At 38.6% G+C, this 21,092-nt stretch overlaps 1 protein-coding gene across 11 annotated transcripts in view; it reads left to right on the plus strand.

The window, feature by feature from the left end:
- Nucleotides 1-21,092, plus strand: part of VWA3B (von Willebrand factor A domain containing 3B) — a 227,901-nt gene that overhangs the window by 166,788 nt on the left and 40,021 nt on the right. For all 11 annotated transcript variants that reach the window (XM_027620414.2, XM_027620420.2, XM_027620415.2 and 8 more), the window contains 2 exons: nt 12,052-12,170; nt 17,034-17,084. In XM_027620414.2, coding sequence (XP_027476215.2) covers nt 12,052-12,170; nt 17,034-17,084 — 170 coding nt within the window. The remainder of the gene's footprint in view (nt 1-12,051; nt 12,171-17,033; nt 17,085-21,092) is intronic.

Consider the following 21,092-nt stretch of genomic DNA (forward strand, 5'->3'; position numbering starts at 1 on the left):
ATTGCATAAAAACATACAAATAAAATGAAGGCAGAGCTCAGAGAAATATTTGTAACATATACAACAAAGAGTTACAAGAGTAATGTCTTAAATATGTTTTTGTGTGTGCATCCACATAAACCAGTGTGTGTGTGTATAAATCATTGTTCTGTTCACAGAACAACATACATGTACACGTGCCCATACCATAAAAGAATAAAAAAATGGTAAATACCTCATTGGAAAATCTAGGGAGATAAATTAAAAATTTATCAAAACCCCATACAAAAATATTTCTTACCGGGTAACCAAATATATTCGTTGAGAAAAAGTGCAAACTGAAAAACCAGTTAGACAACTACCCCACCACCACCGTCAAATTTGTAAGGTTAAAAAATACTAATAAACAAACAAACACAAATACCAATGAACAGTGATGGCAAAATTAGGATGAAATGAGAACTTTTATATTCTGCTGGTGGGAGTAGGAATTGGTGCATCCTTGGCAGTACACTCAGAGGTGTTAAGAGCATACAGCCTTTTCTCCAGTGAATCCGTATGTAGATATTCCATAATCAGAAATACTGATACATCTATTCAAAGAATGGTTAGTGCTGCCTTATATCTAACAATGAGAATGCTGAAGATATCTTAAACGTCTACAGGGTATACCTGTATCATGGAGGGTCATACTTTCATTAAATGTCATGTTTCTAAAGAATAAGAAAGACATAGGGAAAAGCTCTCGATGTAATTTTTTTAAATTTAATTTTATTATGTTAGTCACCATACAGTATTTTATTTATTTATCAGAGAGACAGAGGCAGGCAGAGGGAGAAGCAGTCCCCTTGCTGAGCAAGGAACCCGATGTGGGACTCGATCCCAGGACCCTGGGATCATGACCTGAGCTGAAGACAGACACTTAACTGACTGAGCCACCCAGGCGTCCCAGTACATCATTAGTTTTTGATGTAGTGTTCCGTGATTCGTTGTTTTCATATAACACCCAGTGCTCCATGCAATACGTGCCCTCCTTAATACCCATCCCCAGGCTAATCCATCCCCCCACCTCCCTCCCCTCTAAAACCCTCACTTTGTTTCTCGGAGTCCATAGTCTCTCATGGTTCTTCTCCCGCTCCGATTTCTCCCCCTTTGGATTTCCCTCCCTTCCCCTATGGTCCTCTGTGCTATTGCTTATGTTCCACATATGAGTGAAACCATATCATAACTGTCTTTCTCTGCTTGACTTACTTCACTTAACATAATCCCCTCCAGCTCCATCTATGTCGATGCAAATGGTGGGTATTCATTGTTTTTGAAGGCTGAATAATATTCCATTGTGTATATGTACCACATCTTCTTTATCCATTCATCTGTTGAAGGGCATCTCGGCTCCTTCCACAGTTTGGCTAGTGTGGACATTGCTGCCATGAACACTGGGGTGCATGTGCCCCTTCTTTTCACTATGTCTGTATCTTTGGAGTAAATACCTATTAGTGCAATTGGAGGAACCTCCATACTGTTTTCCAAAGTGGCTGTACCAGCTTGCATTCCCACCAACAGTGTAAGAGGGTTCCCCTTTCTCCACATCCTTACCAACATTTGTTGTTTCCTGTTTTGTAAATTTTTGCCATTCTAACTGGTGTAAGGTGGTATCTCATTGTGGTTTTGATTTGGATTTCCCTGATGGCTACTGATGATGAACATTTTTTCATGTGTCTGTTAGCCATTTGTATGTCTTTTTTGGAGAACTGTCTGTCCATGTCTTCTGCCCATTTTTTGACTGGGTTATTAGTTTTTTGAGTGTAGAGTTTGAGAGGTTCTTTATAGATCTTAGATATCAGCCCTTTATCTGTAATGTCATTTGCAAATATCTTCTCCCATTCCATGGGCTGCCTCTTAGATTTGTTGACTGTTTCCTTTGCTGTGCAGAAGCTTTTTATCTTGATGAAATCCCAAAAGTTCATTTTTGCTTTTGTTTCACTTGCCTTTGGAGATGTATCTTGAAAGAAGTTACTGTGGCCGATGTCGAAGAGGTTACTGCCTATGTTCTCCTCTAGGATTTTGATGGATTCCTGTCTCACATTGAGGTCTTTCATCCATTTAGAGTTTATCTTTGTGTATGGTGTAAGGGAATGGTCCAGTTTCATTCTTCTATATGTAGCTGTCCAATTTTCCTAGCACCACTTATTGAAGAGACTGTCTTTTTTCCATTGGAGAGCTTTTCCCTTAAGATCAGGAACACGACAAGGATGCCCACTCTCACCACTGTTGTTCAACATAGTACTAGAAGTCCTAGCCTCAGCAATCAGGCAACAAAAAGAAATAAAAGGCATCCAGATCGTCAAAGAAGTCAAACTCTCCCTCTTTGCAGATAACATGATACTTTATGTGGAAAACCCAAAAGACTCCACCCCCAAATTACTAGAACTCATATTCAGCAATGTGGCAGGATACAAAATCAGTGCACAGAAATCAGTTGCTTTTCTATACACTAACAATGCAACTGTAGAAAGAGAAATTAAGGAATCAGTTCCATTCACAATAGCACCAAAACCATAAGATACCTAGGAATAAACCTAACTAAAGAGATAAAGGATCTATACTCTAGAAACTACAGAACACTTATGAAAGAAATTGAGGAAGACACAAAAAGATGGAAAAATATTCCATGCTCATGGATTGGAAGAATAAACATTGTTAAAATGTCTGTCCTCCCCAGAGCAATTTACACTTTCAATGCCATCCCTATTAAAATACCATTGGCATTTTTCAAAGTGCTGGAACAAAAAAATCCTAAAATTTGTATGGAACCAGAAAAGACCCCAAATCGCCAAGGGAATGATGAAAAAGAAAAACAAAGCTGGGGGCATCACGTTGCCTGGACTTCAAGCTATATTACAAAGCTGTGATCACCAAGACAACGTGGTATTGGCACAAAAACAAACACATAGACCAATGGAACAGAATAGAGAGCTCAGATATGGACCCTCAACTCTATGATCAAATAATTTTGACAAATCAGGAAAAAATATCCAATGGAAAAAAGAGTCTCTCCAATTCTTTTTCTATACACATGCTCATATATATACATATGTATATGTAACATATATTTATACACATATGCATAACAATTTTAATAAACATAAATGAGGTGATACCATATGGATTTGCCATTTTTATCTTTTATAATTTATTGTTTATTTTATAAAAATTATCTTTTAAAAATTAAGGTCTTAGGGGCACTTGGGTGGCTCAGTCAGTTAAGTATCCGACTCTTGATCTCAGCTCAGGTCTTACTCTCGGGGTCATGAGTTCAGGCCCCATGTTGGGCTCCATGCTGGGTGTGGAGCCTACTTTAAAAAAAAATTAAGCTGTTAGAGACTTTTACACATGTGTAGATATGGGTCTGTCTCATTCTTACTAGTTTCAAGGTTCTTCCTCATTATTTTATTTCTTAATTGAAGTATAGTTGGCACACCATATTATATTAGTTTTATGTGTACAACACAGTGATTCCGACAACTCTATAAGTTATGCTGTGCTTACCACAAGTGTAACATCCTCTGTCACCATCCAATGCTATTATAGTACTGTTCATTATATTTCCTGTGCTGTACTTTTCATCCCCAGTTCCTTCCCATTCTTAATGAACATTTACATTGTATCCTTCTTTTCCATATCACAAACAATCCTATAACAGATTTCTTCGCACACAGATTTTTGGGCACATGTACAAGCCTCTTTTGGGGTAGATTCTATGAAGTGACGTTGCTGGACCCAAAGGGTGTGCATGTTTAAAATTTTGACAGATGAAATCAACTAACTTTCCAAATAAATTTTACATTTCTACTAGTTACAGCCCCAAGGACAACCTTTTTCCTAAGAGGAACTCTATATAATATTTGTTGATAAGCATTTGTTCTATAAGTGTAGAAATGTTTTGAAAACCCTCAAAATAATATGCAGACATAACATCTTATTCAACCTGTCCTCTCTTCACTGGTTCATATTCTGAAGAAGTAAACATAGTAATTTATATAATAATAATATACCTACTCTGAGATTGTTATGGGATTAAAAGAAGTAATGCATATAATAGTCCATACTCAGCAGGCACTCAATAAATATTGGCTTTTATTCTAAAAATATTCAACAAATATTACATGCCTACCGTATGCAGTCCCTGAGCTGATCTCTATAGTATAGCCAAATAAGACAACCAATGTTTCTACCTGAACACAATTTACCATCTCATGGAGGAAATAGCAATTAAAAAAAGTCCTGGTTAAATGCGACAAGTGGGAGGTGCAGAGTGAAGATGCAGGAGAGGCCCCTAAGCCAGTTTCATTTGTTAAAGAAGGCTTCACACTTGGCTGTGAGAGTTAAGACCCGGGGACAGAAAAGGAGTTATGAGGTGAGGAGGTTGGGAGGGATGTCCTAAGCAGTGGGGGAGCTGGAGGGGGAGTTTAAGGGTCCAAGAAAGTTTGTTATTCTAAAGAATGTTTTGTGTGACTGGAGGAAGGTGTTAGCACTAGTAAAGGAAGTGCCTCGATTGATTAAGAAGTTGGAATGTCATCCTGAGGACAAGCAAAGGGTTTTTAGCAGAAGATCAAGTTTGGGCTTCGCAGCAATGTGCAGAATACTTGGAGAGGTTTGAGGCTGGGAAGGGTAAGAGTCAGTCAGGGGGCAAAGCCTGGATGACTGTCACCCAGGTGGCAACAATGGGGGTGGATCCAAGGCTATTTTCAAAGTCAGGTAGATAGGACTAAGCCATGTGGGGCTCAGCGAGAAAAAAATATGGAGTGATTCCCAAGAAAGAAAAACTGGAAGAGTAGTGAGGGCTCTGTTCTTTAGAACATTCTAGTCTTCTGACTCTAGAAAGCAAAGCCAAGGGATGAGGAGCAACATTTTTAAATTGCATTCCACCATTGGTACTTGTGCTTGGTGCCTTTTGTGACAATGTAAATTCTCATCACAGACCTGTGAGTAGGTAGCACACCATGCAGCATGCTTACCTTCCTCCATTATTGATAGTAAGAGCACAAATCATGATGATGATGGAAGTATACTGCAGTAAATTCCCATTTCACTCTCAAAACACACCTATATCTTTTATTCCTTAACATCTTCTCTGACTGGAAGAGACCCTCACTTAGAAATGGAAAGAATAGTAAGACAATAACCTAAAAATACCTCCTCCTTAGTGGGATGTATAGCTTTTTGAGATTTGGATCTAATGTTTTATGAAAAAGTAGACAAAAAAGTAGAATGGAGCTGAAAAGGAAACCTGAATCTTAACCCACTTCACTGAGAATTTTAATTGACTCTTACTCCTATGTTCTGTGCCCGGCCACATCTGTCTGGGCTGAATTGTAAAGCAGTGTTTGGCTTTGTCCCCAGCTCTTTGTTTCATTCATGACTTATGTATGGGCTCTTTCTTCTTCTGGAACACAATGCTGTTTTGGTTTTCAGTGTTTCCCCGACCAGCATCAAATCTGTCACAGTGGAAATGAAGTATTGAGCAGAGAGGTTGCCCTAGCAACTCTTCATTACAAGATGCTAACTGGCACTTTTGGTTTCCAATGGACCAGATAATTTTACCTTAGCTCTTTCAAAAAGATTAATTCATCGCCAAGTCATATACAGATAAAATTGTTTTAGTTATTTGATGAATCTGGAATTCAGAGTTCTTTATTTCCAATTGCTTCAAAGAAAAGTGAAATTAGTCTGTGTCATTGGAAAATTTACATAGTCATCATCAACATCATGATGTTCTTTAATAACATCCCATCAAGGCTTCCTGCTTTGCCATAATCTGGGTTCATTAAGCACATAACTCTGTGGTCAGATACGCTGGGCTTGCACACTAGCTCTATCATTTACTTCTGACAGGCCATGGCACAGTCCCATTAATATAGTACATGATGAACCCTCATTACTGGGTTTCGAGCAAAGCATTTGATATCATTAAAGTATTGTATCTAAAAGTTAGAGCAGCTTAGTGAAATTGCTATTCATCTTGTCGTTTAGCTGACAAGGAAGTTAGGTGCAAAGAGGTTAGGGATGTTAAGGACAGGCATTTTGTTGCTGTCATATAGTAGCATTGAACATAATGAAATTATGTATTGATAGAAAGGCTTATCTTTTAAAAAAATTTTTTATTGTTATGTTAATCACCATACATTACATTGTTAGTTTTTGATGTAGTGTTCCATGATTCATTGTTTGCATATAACAACCAGTGCTCCATGCAGAATGTGCCCTCTTTAATACCCATCACCAGGCTAACCCATCCTCCCACGCCCCCCCTAGAACCCTCAGTTTGTTTTTCAGAGTCCATCATCTCTCATGGTTCATCTCCCCCTCCGATTTCCCCCCTTCATTCTTCCCCTCCTGCTATCTTCTTTTTTTTTTTCTTAACATATATTGCATTATTTGTTTCAGAGGTACAGATCTGTGATTCAACAGTCTTGCACAATTCACAGCGCTCACCATAGCACATACCCTCCCCAATGTCTTATCACCCAGTCACCCCATCCCTCCCACACCCCCCACTCCAGCAACCCTCAGTTTATTTCCTGAGATTAAGAATTCCTCATATCAGTGAGGTCATATGATACATGTCTTTCTCTGATTGCCTTATTTCGCTCAGCATAACACCCTCCAGTTCCATCCACGTCGTTGCAAATGGCAAGATCTCATTCCTTTTGATGGCTACATAATATTCCATTGTATATATATATATATATATATATATATATATATATATATATATATATATATATATACCACATCTTCTTTATCCATTCATCTGTCGATGGACATCTTGGCTCTTTCCACAGTTTGGCTCTTGTGGACATTGTGGCTATAAACATTGGGGTGCCCGTACCCCTTCAGATCCTTACATTTGTATCTTTGGGGTAAATACCCAGTAGTGCAGTTACTGGATCGTATGGTAGCTCTATTTTCAACTTTTTGAGGAACCTCCATGATAGAAAGGCTTATCTTAATTAAAAATTTAAAAGGACAGTTATTACAAAAACTATATATATTCACTGTGTATAAAAATTAGGAAATACAGATGAGTGAAAAAGAAAGAAACAGTAGAGTCATAATTCCACCACTGATGAATCATTTGGTAGTTGTTTAACCAGACCTTTTTTGCTACATATGTACCCTTTGTTCTTTGTTTTTGTTTTACCAAAATGAAGTCAAACTGAATATACAGTTTTGTGCCTTCATTTTTACTCAACAGTCTACAGTGAACATTGTTCCAGGTCAACAGATGTTTATCTTCTACAATTAAAATGTTCACTAAATTGAAAAGAATAATCTTTTCTTTTCTAAAAGTTTATATGAAAAATGTGGGACATAGACTACCCTGTAGTAAGTATCATATTTTCTTGGGTTTATGAATGATCTTGTTCACACACTCCTCCTTTGCCAGTTAATTCTGTGGTCCTGCTTTCATTTGTTCTTTGGAGACTGGAGATGTTCCAGTTTTAAAGCAGACATTTAAGCTTCTGCACTCAGCAGTTTGTGCATCCGCACTGTCCATAAAGCCACCACATCTGTGTTCAGAGTTACCCATGCAGGATTTGTGCAGCTCTGGCATTTTCGTAACGCACATCCCGTCAGACCTCTCTTGGCCAATCTGGCAGCAAGCTCTGGGATATTTGTTGGAAGAGCTGATTAAGTTGAAAAAAGTGAAATTGGTGAACTAAGCCAGGGTTGAACAACAAATATATAAACACCAGTTTCATACTGTTTTCTCATTTTCAAAATGTGGGGTTGCTGATAAACACAGAATGTTAGGAGGAACTCTACCTGTAGTATGATTTAACAACTAATACCTGTGCATACAGTTCTGTATTCTGCTTCCTTCATTTAGCATTTGTTATGAATATACTCCCTTGTAATGACCATATTTGTTTTTTGTTTTTTTTAAAGATTTTATTTATTTATTTGACAGAGAGAGACACAGCGAGAGAGGGAACACAAGCAGGCGGAGTGGGAGAGAGAAAAGCAGGCTTCCCACTGAGCAGGGAGCGCGATGTGGGGCTTGATCCCAGGACCTTGGGATCATGACCTGAGCCGAAGGCAGACGCTTAATGACTGAGCCACTGGTCAGGCGCCCCTGACCATATTTGGATGAATTTTTAATGGTTGCACTAATATTCAATAATATGAACTACTGCAATTTATTTAAATTAGTCCCCCATTAGTGCACAGTTTACTTGGAATTTTAACAAGGCCTATTTACCTATGTCTTTGTTATCACTTAAGAGCAGTACATTAAAAAAAAAAAACTTTGCCAATTGCTGTGTGAAAATGGTATTTCATTTTAATTTTCTATTTAATTGTTCAGAATAGTTTTCTTATATAAACTAAATCTCTCAAAATCTTGTTCACTTTATTCATATTTCTAGCGAATGCCTCTTAAAAAATAGCAAAGTTACATTCATCCCATGCCTCAATTACCAAGAATTCAAATTTCGTGGAATCCAGACTTCATTATATTTTATAATATAGATAAACAAACATTGTTTGAGCCTTGACCATTATTTTTTATTTATATATAGTTTTAGTTTTTCAAATATTCAATACATAGTTACTTTGTACATGTATTATGCTAGAAAACTAGTAGGTTTTTTTTGAAAGGAATAAAGAACAGCAGAGTTTGGTAGAAAGAAAAGCCATGTAACAAAACCTGCAATTCAATGTATATATCAATATAGGGACTGAATGTGAAAATATGTAGAGAGTGCTTAATGCTTGGCAGAGAGTAAAGGATAAACACTATTACCATTATTGACAAAACTATTCTTTTTTTTTTTTTTTAAAGATTTTATTTATTTATTAGAGAGAGAGAATGAGAGATAGAGAGCATGAGAGGGAAGAGGGTCAGAGGGAGAAGCAGACTCCCCGCCGAGCAGGGAGCCCGATGTGGGACTCGATCCCGGGACTCCAGGATCATGACCTGAGCCGAAGGCAGTCGCTTAACCAACTGAGCCACCCAGGCGCCCGACAAAACTATTCTTAAATACAGTGGTTGCTTACAGGTCTAACAGTGGGAAAAATTCTAACAGAATCAACCCAAATTAGCTATCTGTGAATTCTAGCAATTTCTTCTTTCTTTTTGGTCGATGACTCTCTCTCTTTCTTTCTTTCTGTCTCTCCCCCATTTATCTCTCTCTCTCCCCCCCTTTCCTCCCTTTCTCATAGTTAAAATCTTTCCCCACAGGGTATGATTATTAATATCAATTTGGTAAGGCTTCTTTAGGTTAATCTCAAGAGAATTGAAGTAGGTGATATCATGAGGCTCTTTTTTTGTTGTCGGATATTGTCCAAGAGGGTCTCTTGATTTTCATTATGAGAGGTAATAAGCAAATCATTTTCAAAGGAGATGTGATCAGGTTTTATTCCCTTTCAAACAGAGTTGTCATTTTTTTTTCATTAACTGCACCCTCCTCCCCACATGCTTCCTTGCAGAAGCTGGGCGGCCATGGTTCTGATCCCTCAAGTCCTATCAGAATGCCCCTTACGACCTCATAGTCACACTACATTTGACATCATAAAGAGAATATCCCATGGGACATCCATGTGACCACCATGTTGTAAAAACTAAGACCACAGACTGAAGGTGTGGAGTATGACTTTGTCTTTCCCTAAATCTGCATGAAGAAAGGAATGAGAGTGGGTGCACAGAGCCAAATTTGAACTACTACCACACTGAAGTACACTGATGGCCACGCAAGGCATGAGATCCAAAACCACAAAAGAGGGAAGTAGAACATTAATATAAGTGTTATCATACTGCTAAATATTTTAGGGTGTTGATTTGCAGTTGGACCATATGTTGGCAAACTTGGAGAGCTATTTATAGACTTCTAAGGGGGTATTTTTTCCAGAGGTGATAAAAATGTAAAGGTCTTTGATTTTGTAGAGATTGATTTCTTTTTCCTCTGAAAGTTTTTGGGATATGTAGCTCTATTTTGAGAGTTGTGGTGGTTTTCTTTTTTTTTTTCCCTATTACTGCAAGCTTCATTCCGTGTTCAAAGCCCAGTCGACTCACCTTTTAACCTACTGTTCTGGCCCCTTCCCTCTGACAAAGGTTGTTCTAGAAGCCACATGCTGAATTCCTGCTCCTGACAAGTAGTGAGGTTTGATTTCACAGCCTCTTCATTTCTTTCTCTTATGTTTTCTGAATCTTTGCCTATTTTCTTGTTTGGTTTGGTCTTGATGTTTAAATTAAAAAATTAGTATATGTAGCCATCCATTTCAATGTCCTCTTTTCCAAGATAGGTTTTATTACTTAAAGTATTCTTTTTCCTGTCCATTTCTTCTTATGGCACTTCTGTATGTTTTTGTACTTTTACATAACTGTTACTTCTTTGAACAACCTAATCATAATTTTAATTATAATTACTATAAATTTTTGTTAGATGGCTCATAAGATTCATTTCTTCTCAACTGAATTTACATTCTCATTGTTGATTTTCTCAGCCATCATTTTTGCATTTGTTTCATTGTAGATTCTGGAATTTTAGTATAGATTAACAGGATTATTTTAATCTGTATTTTTCTCCAGTTTTGCAGTTGCCTAAATCTATCCCCTTGTAACCTACCCCCCCCCCCCGCCCCACCCACTGGCCTTTAGAACTCTCATTCCTTGGTGGTACTGGAATGTGAGAGATTCAGAGGGTGGCTTGGTATAGTTCTTGGCGGTGATGCTACATCAGTGTCCTCTCTCAGTTGGCAGAATCTTCTTCAAGGGTGAGAGGCCCTCAGACCAGTACTGGCTTCAGGCCCACACTGAGCCTGACTTGGGCCCTCGGCGTACAAACACTCATGGTCCCACTTGCACTCCAGGAGTTGTGCACCCCCTCCCCTGCTATCCTTAGACACAGAGACAGCAAGTCCACAACTTCAGCCCTGCTCACTTGTTCCCAGTTCCATTCAACTTTTGTATCTAGAAATTTATCAGCCATGCATCTGACCTTTTTTTCTTTCCTTCCTCCTTTCCATTCTCTGCATTTTTTTCTTAAGCAATAACAATTAAATTTTTGTATAATTTTGGATATAAGAGGGAACATAAAAGCATGACCTATTTCATCTTGATTGAAAGTAAAAATTTACTTCTCAAAAGCAATTCTGCATATTTTCAAAATGCCTACATGCTGCTATGGTTGGAATCATATATAATTTTGAAGCAATTTTATAGCTTGGCATTCTGTTAGTCTTTTTTGTTTAAATATTAAGATGGGGAATATACTTTTCTGTGAGTATATATTCATTTACCAACAAACATTTGTTGAGGGCATACTATGTGCCAGCCAGTGTTCTAGGTAATGGGAATACAGTGGTAAATTAGACAAAGTTTCTACTCTGATGGAGCTTACATTCTACTAGGGAGAGAGAGGTAACATGCAAAGAGGTAAGTATATTAGGAGATGGCATGGAATCATAGACATACCCAAACCCAAAAGTAAGCACCAGGTGCAAACAGAAAGACTACAAAAGAAGCCCTCTCTGGTAGTCTGCTGTTCTTATAGAATGTGATCACTAAGGCTTTTTTGTTTGACATTTATAAGAATCTCTTATAAACTGACAAGGAAAATAGTCCAAAGATGTTAAATATAATCAGATATTTTCAAGAGACAATAAAATGTAAAATAAATATATGAGGAAGATGTTTAACCCAAGTAGTAATTTACAAAGTAGCAACAAGGCGATCCTTTTACTTAAAAATTGCTCACTCTCATCAGTTTGACAAGGGCTTATGAAGATGATACTTGATTCTGACTAGGAGTTTCCCAAAGCTGTTGTTTTGTGTGTATGCATGGTGGTGATTTTAAAAATATATAGTTTTAAAACTGGAAGAAAAAGATTAGCAATGATATCTCAGATTCTTGTTTTTTTTTCTTTGTGATTATCCGTGTTCTCTAATTTTTCTGTAATTATAATGGTTTTATAGCCATAAAAACATGCCCTATGGCTCTGTAGATCCATTTTCGAAGGCACATGTTAACCTGTCAACTGACGCCTTCCTTCGGTATTGCTGTGCAGGTGTTCCCTCTGGCACACGTGTGCAACACCACCAATAAGATGACATTAATTAACCCCCAAGGAGTCAAGCTCAATATCTACAAGCAAAAAGTGGAACAGGCCATTAAGAGCTATGAAAAGTGAGTATTATTCCTGGCTGCTCTTTAATGGCTGTGGAATTTATGTGTTTGGGCTTGTTTTCTCTTGTTTTAGCTTAGATTTTTTTTTCCTTTACCTGGAGCAGCTACTTAGTGATTGCCCCGAAGGATTATCAGCGGTAGCAGCTACAAACAGAGGCGCTTCCTCTGTGCCAGGCACCTGAAGAAGTCCAACAGAGTTTTAAAGGAACCATCTTCCCTCTCCAAAATCTATAGAAATCTCATGTTTCCCTGAGATCTTTGACGCCTTCCCTTTAGCAGAGTGAATTTGATCATTTCGGCACCTAAGATTTTGTAAAGTGACTAATGAAACTCCACAATAATGAGATAATGGAGATAATGTAAGTGTCTCCCACTGTGTAAACCATTTTTTTCCCAAGATCAGGAGGATGATCAAGTTGGCTCCAGTGAAAGTTCTGCTCTTAGTCACTGTCTTAGTGCTGAGATAGGGGTCTCTTTTCACAAGGGCAGATGCCCAGTCTCACCTTTGGCTTAGCTCTGTGGTCCCCTCCCCACCCCACTCCCAGCACTTTATTAAGCCTCTGTGCCTAGCACTTGAACTTTAAGCATGCCCTGCTTCTCCGGGCAAGCCTTTCCTTGGTTCTGGAAGCTGTGCAACTGGGTTTTCACCTACCACCATGTGGGTGGGTGGAATGAAAGAAAGTACATGAAAGTTAACGATGTGTCCTAGGCAGCTTATGCTGGTCTGTTGTCATTTTGCAGTGTGTCTAGTGTGTGTTTCAAAGACGTATAGAGCCTGACTCCTGCCACGTGGGGTGCACAGTCCAGTCCAGAGACTGGCCTTTCCCCACCATGCCCATCACAGGCCTCTGCAAATCTCCTTTCACGGGAGCCTTCTCCTGCCCTCACCTAAGAATGGAGGCTTACATGAGCTCCTTCAGCTGCCTCCAGGCTCCTCAGGACTTCTCTGAGTCTTTGTCTGCCCTTCCTCTCTCTTGCAGACACAATGAACTATGCCAAGGCTCACTCTTGTCTGTGGGCCTGAGGCTTTGCTCTGTAGATTTCCCCCCATCCCCCGTACAAGGGGGCTGCCCCTCCACTCTGCGTCTCCCTCTGCGTCAGGCAGGCCTTCTCTTGCAATGCTGCCCCTCTTCCTGTCCTCCAGCTGACCCATTTCTTTCCCGTCTTGCCTCAGCTCCAGTGGCCCTCCTCCAAGAGGCCTTTCCCCAGTGACTCCACCAGCCACCTTGCCTGTAGCCCTCAGAGGGCTCACAGCCTCTGCACAGGCCTGGCTCTCCCCTGCAAGGATGTCAACTTCCAAGGGCCGGAACTTGGCAGCTTTGCTTTCCCTCTTGTCTCCTCTCGCTAGCAGGTGTTGCTATGTATGTATTTGACTGTTGGAATTTAATTTAATCTGATCTAATTCATGTTTAGTTATTAAAATTCATCAAATTCAGTTATTCAAAATATATCATTCATATTATAATTGAATTTGCTTGACTCAGTCAAATATTTGAGTTCTAGAATTACCTGGTTTGCGAAAGCCTGATGCAGGGCCACAAGCTAGGGCTTTGAGGTCCCCATTCTGGGTTTCATTTTTGACTCTGACGTCTACTTTGCAGGTCATGTAACAATTGCAAGCTTCAGATTCCTTATTTACAAAATCTATCTCCCAAGGCAGTTGTGATGGTTATATAAATTATATATAAAGAGCAATTAATGTTAATTACTTACCCCTTTCATTTCCTGAATCTGCTGATCCTAAAATAACAATAAATGCATACAGTATAATAGTCACACAGCTCTTCTCCCCTACATTAACCCTTTCCCTTTCTAAAAACAGGGATCCTTCCTTCCCTAACAGCAAAACCAAAATACAGACATAGTGATTTGGCTCACTTCTTACTTCCAATAAGTGAATATGGAAAAGCCTTTTAGGACCCTTAGAGAAATGCATATTGCTATTATTAATAGTAATATTAATTTTAATATGATTAGTATTATTTAACATTCAATATCATTGACTTAATATATGATATTAATGTGATGTTTATATTAAATGAATATTTAATATTATTACCTAATAATATTAATATTAACATTAGTATTATACAGAACAAAACTTCCTGATCTTTTGCATTCAATAGTATTTAAGAATTTTGTTGGTATAAGTGTCAATTCCCTTTTCCATCTTGGTCCACCTTTCTAAAGATACACATACTATGAAAAGTAATTAATGAAACTGGGTTTACTCCCACTCCGTCCTCAATATAACATCAGGTAAGCCAGATATAACCCTGAATTTGTATGGTTAGCGATGACCAGACAGTTGGGAAGCTCACAGCCCTTTGGCCAAAATAGTGACATAAACTAGCTATGTTGGTCACACTTACTGGCTGTGTGTGGGAGTCCTTCTGTTTCAATATTTTATGACTCGAGACAGCAGTTTTGGCTTTGTGTATCTGAGTATAAACTTTGAGTGAGGGTTGGCAGGGCTGGCTGGCTTCTGGGGTCATTTGTCTGCAGCTCATTTTGATTTTGAGTGTAAGGTCAAGGTTGCAGCCCTCAGATTCAGAGGAGAAGCATCAGTTCTAACCTGGCTGTGGGGCCATCCTTAGTAACCTCTGCGTATGATCTCCAAAATGCTCTGCCTGCCGGTTAGATTTCTGAAGCATCATTCATTACGAGTTGCTTTGCAAATTCTGGCAATTCTTGGCACAAGTAGATTTGTCAACTAGAGGTGTAGAGAGCTAGTGAATACAACCCCTCAACCAAATTTCACTCTCCTAAAACAAAAAGAAGAAGAAAGCTATGGTTGGTAAAATCCTTGAATCAAGGGGTGGACCAGCCTCAGAGAGGCCCTCACGTCCCACAGCCTCTCGGCATCCCACAGGGATGGCCCTCATCCCACACCCTTCGTGGCTTTCCCACTGTCACCTGGCTGGTCACTGGAGCTGGGATCGACACTCGGCTGCCCTCAGTTCACACCCACCTACTTTTTCTGCCCTCTGTGCTTTGAAGTTTCTCAGTATAGATGGGAAAAAGGGGGAATAACAGAGGTTATGTAAGTGTGCTCTTAGAAAAGTATTTTCTAAAAGATTGAATTAAAATTAGCGGCCTGTGTGCCAGCTAATTGGACCCACATTCACTAAGGTTTCTCAGTTTCCAAGCCTCGCCCATCTTCAGAACCTGGAGGGAATAAACACTGAGTTATTCCTGGTCACTTTATATGTACATCTCAATCCTCCCAGCACCAAGGTAGGTGGTGTTATCCTTGTTTCAGCGATAAGAAAACAGAGTTTCAAAAAGTTATATAACACAGGATCACACAGCAGCAAAGTAGAGGCACTGAGATTTGAACCCAGAGCCATATGGCTCCAAAGCCCTTGGCCTCACTCCCAGCCTCCCTACTATATATTGCCTCTACTTTCAAGGTTTAGGTTTAAGGGGATTTTTAAATGAAGTTGTATTTTTGTTTTTGTTTTCAGAGACGCATATACACACAAGCCAAAAATGCATCCTATGAATCCTTTAAACAGGTCTTAGGAGCCCTGCTTATTGATACATGAACCACATAATTAAAAATAACCCAATTTCCAAATAGACCCCAAGGAACTCAGAGCCTCCAAGTGAGACAGAAGCACTGAGCTGGCTTATTGCCTGCTTCCCAACTGTTTGTATCACGTACAGAGCATTCACCCGTGTCAGACAGGTTCGCACACACTGGTTCACTGAGCCCTCATGGCAACTCTAGGAGGGAGGTACCATTATTATCCACATTCTACAGAGAAGTTGGCTGCTGGCCCAAAGTCTCACAGCTAATAAGTGGAGAAGCCAACTTAGCTTTGGACCCAGGCAGTCTGGCTCCAGAGCCTATGCTCTTCACCGCATGCCAGACCCCCTTGCCATGGTCTCTCACCAGGCTCAGGAAGGGAGATCAGGCAGGGTAACACCCGCAAAGTGTTCTCAGAGCCCTGTGCCGCTGATGCTGGGTCCAGTGGTTAGAGAATGCCTCCTGGAGAGGGGCAGTATTCTCCCAACTCATTTTATTGAAGCTTGTTTTTTTCATGGAACACCAGCTCCCAGTCCCCCGGAACCAGTGTTCTGTGCCCTGCACCCCAGGAAGCCTGCTTTGGGTAATGATGTAGTGGTACAGAATGGGGGAACAGGATGGGGCCGGCACCTCTGCTAGAAGCATCACTGATTCATAACAAGAAAAGGAGCTGCGTCTACCCCATAGAAACCACTGGCTTCAGCCCCCTCCTTTCCTCTCTCTCCACAAACATGTTCAGTGATGACCTTCAGAAAGTCTCGGCGCTGCCACCGCCACCAAGCTGTGATGGGTGAGCAAGGCACTTCACCTGTTTGCCCCTCTCAATGACCTTGTTTGCCAAGGTCTTGGAAAACAAGCAAGTCAGGCTCGTTGATCTCTAAAATGTGTCCTGGTCCTGTTATTTATGACCCTCTTCATACCTTTTCCTTTGAAAATCCAGGTCTAGAAGAATGTCTCTAGAAGGTAAACTAAGGCACGGTTATACTTTCCCATAGGAAGAAAATCAGTGAGTGTTTAGAGACTTCAGGCAGAGAAAATGACAACCATTTTGTTTACTTTCATTTCTTAGCCTGGGTTTTACCTGACTGAGCTGAGAGTTGTGCCCTCCTTTAATATTTAACACGATTGCTACAAAGCCATGAGGTTTCCACAGTGATGCCGAGGGAGGCAGATACTCCTATCCAGTATCTTTAAGCAAATGGCAGTGACATGGTCCAGTGTGGGTGTCCCTTGGCTCGGGATCTGCCTGCAGTGCCCTTCAGAGCGTGGGATCAGCCTTTTGCCGTGAAATGAACTACTGCTACTAAGTGATTATTGTTTTTTTTAAATAGGCGCTTGAATAAAATTGTTTGGCGAGCATTATCTCAAGAGGAAAAAGAAAAGTAAGCCAGTTTCTCTTCACTTTGTTTTATCTTGGTGAAATTCACATAACCTACAATTAACTTTTAAAGTGTACAGTTCTGTTATTTATTCAAAATATTGTGCAAACCACCACCTCCCTCTAGTTTCGAAACCTTATCTCCTCAGAAAAAACACCTTGTACCCATTAAGTAATCCTTCCCCACACCTCTCTCCCCCTCTGGGAACTACTAGTCTGCTTTCTGTCTCTCTGTACTTTCCTCTTCTGGGTACATCATATGAAAGGAATCATATGATATGTGACATTTTGTGTCTGGCTTCTTTTACTCCCTTTTTGTAAAAACTTAATGTTTTCAAGTTGTAGCATACATAAGTATCTTTTTTATGCCTCAGGAGGGATCCATTGTGTGTACATACCAGCTTGTTTATCCGTTCTTCCATTGGTGGATATTTGGGTTGTTTCTACCTTGGGCCTACTGAGAACAATGCTGTCATAGACATTCATGTAGAAGTTTCTGTGTGGACATATGTTTTCATTTCTCTTGGGAACATATCTAGGTGTGGATTTGCTGAACCACAGGGTTATTCTATGTTTAACTTTTTGAGGAACCACCAGACTTTTTCAGAGCAACTGCACCATTTTATATTCCTACCAGCAAGGTACGAGGGTTCTTGTTTCTCCACATTCTTGCTAATGCTTGTTATTTTACTTTTTTTTTTTTTTTTAAATAACTAAAGCCATCCTGGTGGCCTAGTGGGTATGAAATGATATCTCCTTGTGGTTTTATTTGCATTTTTCTTAATGATCAATAATGTTAAACATCCTTTCCCATGCTTATTGGCCATGAATACATCTTCTTTGGAGAAATGTTTATTCAAGTTCTTTACTCATTTTTTAATTGGGTTATTTTGTTGTTGTTGTTGTTGTTGTTGAAATATAGGAGTTCTTTATATATTCTGGATTTTAACCACTTATCAGATGATTTTCAGAAACTTTCTCTCACTCTAAAGGTGGCTTCACACTCCCTTGATAGTTCCTTGGATGCATAGTCTTTTAAGTTTGATGCAGTCCCATCTGTCTGTGTTTGCATTTGTGTCTGTGCTTCTAGGGTCATATCCAAGAAAGCATTGCCAAATCCAATGTCATGAAGCTTTCCCCCTATATTTTCTTCTAGGAGTTTTATAGTTTTTGGTCTTCTGTTTAGGTCTTTAATCCATTTTGTTTTGAGTTAATTTTTATATATGGTATAAGTTAAGGGTCCAACTTCATTCTTTTGCCTGTGGATATCCAGTTTTCCCAGAACCATTTGTTGAAGAGACTGTCCTTTCCTCCACGGTGAGATCTTGGCACCTTTGATGAAGATCATTTGACCATATACATACATAAGAGTTTATTTCTGAGCTCTCTATTCTGTTCTACTGATCATGTTTGTCTTTATGTCAGTACCACAGCCTTTTGATTATTGTAGCATGTGAGGCCTCAACTTTGTTCTTTTTCAAGATTGTTTTGGCTATTTGGAGTCCCTTGAGGTTTCATGAATTAAGATGATTTTTTCTGTTTCTGCAAAACATGCCATTGAGATTTTGACAGGGATTGCATTGAATTTGTAGGTTACTTTGGATGGTATGGATATTTTAACTATTAAGTCTTTGAATCCATAAACACAGGATGTCTTTCCCATTTATTTGCATCTTTTTAAATTTTTTTCAGCAACATTTTATAGTTTATAGTATACAAGTCTTTTACATCCTTGGTTAATTTTATTCCTAAGTACTTTATCCTTTTTGATGCTATTGTAAATGGGATTGTTGTATTAATCTCCTTTTTGGATTGTGCATTATTAGTGCATAGAATTGCAACTGATTTTTCTGTGTTGATATTTTGCTACTTTGTTGAATTTATTAGTTCTAACAGTATTTTTATGGAATCTTTAGGGTTTTCTACATATAAAATCATGCCATCTGTGAACAGATGTAATTTTACTTCTTTCCAGTTTGGCTGTATTTATTTCTTTTTCTTGCCAGTTTCTCTGGATAGGACCTTCATTACTTTGCTGAAAAAAAAACAAAACAAAACAGTGAGCGTGGACATCCTTGCCTTGTTCCTGATCTGTGAGGAAAAGCTTCCAGTTTCTCACTGTTGAGGATGATGTCAGCTGTGGGCTTTTCATATGATGCCTTTCTTATGTTGAAGTAGTTTCCTTCTATTTCTGGTTTGTTGAGTGTTTTTTTTTTTTTTTTCATGAAAGGGTGTTGAATTTTGTGAAATGATTTTTTGCATCACTTGAGATGACCAAGAGGGTTTTTTTCCTTCATTCTGTTAATGTGATGTAGCACATCGATTTTTATATGTTGAACCATCCTTGAATTCCAGGAATAAATCTCACTGTTAATGGTGTGTAATTTTTTTAATGTGCTGTTAAATTTGGTTTGCTAGTATGTTGTTGAGGATTTTTGCATCAATGTTCATAAGGGATATTGGTCTGTAGTTTTCTTGTTGTATTTTTGTCTGGCTTTGGTATGGGGAAAGGCTGGCCTCATAGAATGAGTCTGGAAATGTACCCTCCTCTGCAATTTTTGGAAATATTTGAGGATGATTGGTGTTAATTGTTGAAATGCTTGGTAGAATTCTCTCCTGAAGCCATTTGGTGCTGGGCTTATATTTGTTAGGAGGTATTTGCTTACGGATTCTATCTCCTTTCTAACTATAGGTCTGTTTAAGATTTTTTTATTTCTTCATGATTCAGTCCTAGCTGACTGTATGTTTCTAGGAATGTATCCATTCCTTCCAGGTTACCCAATTTGTTGGTGTATAACTGATCATAGTAGTCTCTCATAATCCCTTTTATTTCTGTGACATTAGTTATAATGTCCCCTTTTTCCTTTCTGATTCTGGTTATGTGAGTCTTCTGTCTTTTTCAGTTAATCTAGCTGAGCATTTATCAGTTTTGTTGTTCTTTCCAAAAGTCAAGTCTTAGTTTCACTGTTTTTTTCTATTGTTTTTCTGTGCTGTATTTTACTTGTTTCTGCTCTTATCTTTATTATTTCCTTCCTTCTACTAACTTTGGATTTAGTTCTTCTTTTTTCTAGTTCCTTTGGGTATATAGTTAGGTTATTGATTTGAGATTATTCTTCTTTTTTGATGTAAGCATTTTTAATAAATTTTTCTCCTAGTACTGCTTTTACAGTATTTCATACATTTTGTTATTTTGTGTTTTTTGTTTTCATGTATCCCAAGATATTTTCTAATCTCCTTGTGATTTCTTCTTTCACCTGTTGGCTGCTTAAGACTATGGTGTTTAATTTCCACATGTTTCTAGATTTTCCAGTTTTCCATTGGCTATTGATTTCTAATTTTGTCCCATTATGATTAGAGAAGTTTTTTTTAATGATTTCGATTTTGAAAACTTTTAGCACTTGTTTCATGGCTTAACGTGTGCTCTGTCCTAGGGAATATTTTATATGTACATACAAGGAATATGTATCCTGCTGTTGGCTTGTGGTGTGTTCTGTATATATATCTGTTAGGTCCAGTTAGCCTATGTTATTGTTCAAGTACTCTTTCCTTATTGGCCAGCTATCTGGTTGTTCTATCAATAGTTGAAAATGGGGATTGAAATCTCCTATTTTTATTATTTCTCCCTTCATTTCCGTCAATGTTTATGTCATATATTTGGGAGCTCTGACATTGGGTGCATATATATTTATAATTGTCATCTCTTCCTTGTGGATTGACCCTTTTATCATTATATAATATCCTTCTTTGTGTCTCGGAACAGTTTATGACTTAAAGTAGTAATAATTTGCTGATTTTTTTTCTTCTGCTTTAACAAGTCTTCTTTTAAACCTCTCTAGTGAATTTTTCATTTCATAGTTACTATATTCTTCAGATCCAGAATTTGTTTGGTTCTTTTTCATAGTTTCTGTATTTTTATTGATACTCTCTGTTTTGTTCATGCAACATTTTCCTGATTTTATGTAGTTGTCTGTGTTCTCCTTGAGCTCACTGAACATCCTTAGGACAGTTATTT

Source organism: Zalophus californianus, chromosome 8, assembly GCF_009762305.2.
Source record: "Zalophus californianus isolate mZalCal1 chromosome 8, mZalCal1.pri.v2, whole genome shotgun sequence".
Taxonomy (NCBI): Eukaryota; Metazoa; Chordata; class Mammalia; order Carnivora; family Otariidae; genus Zalophus; species Zalophus californianus.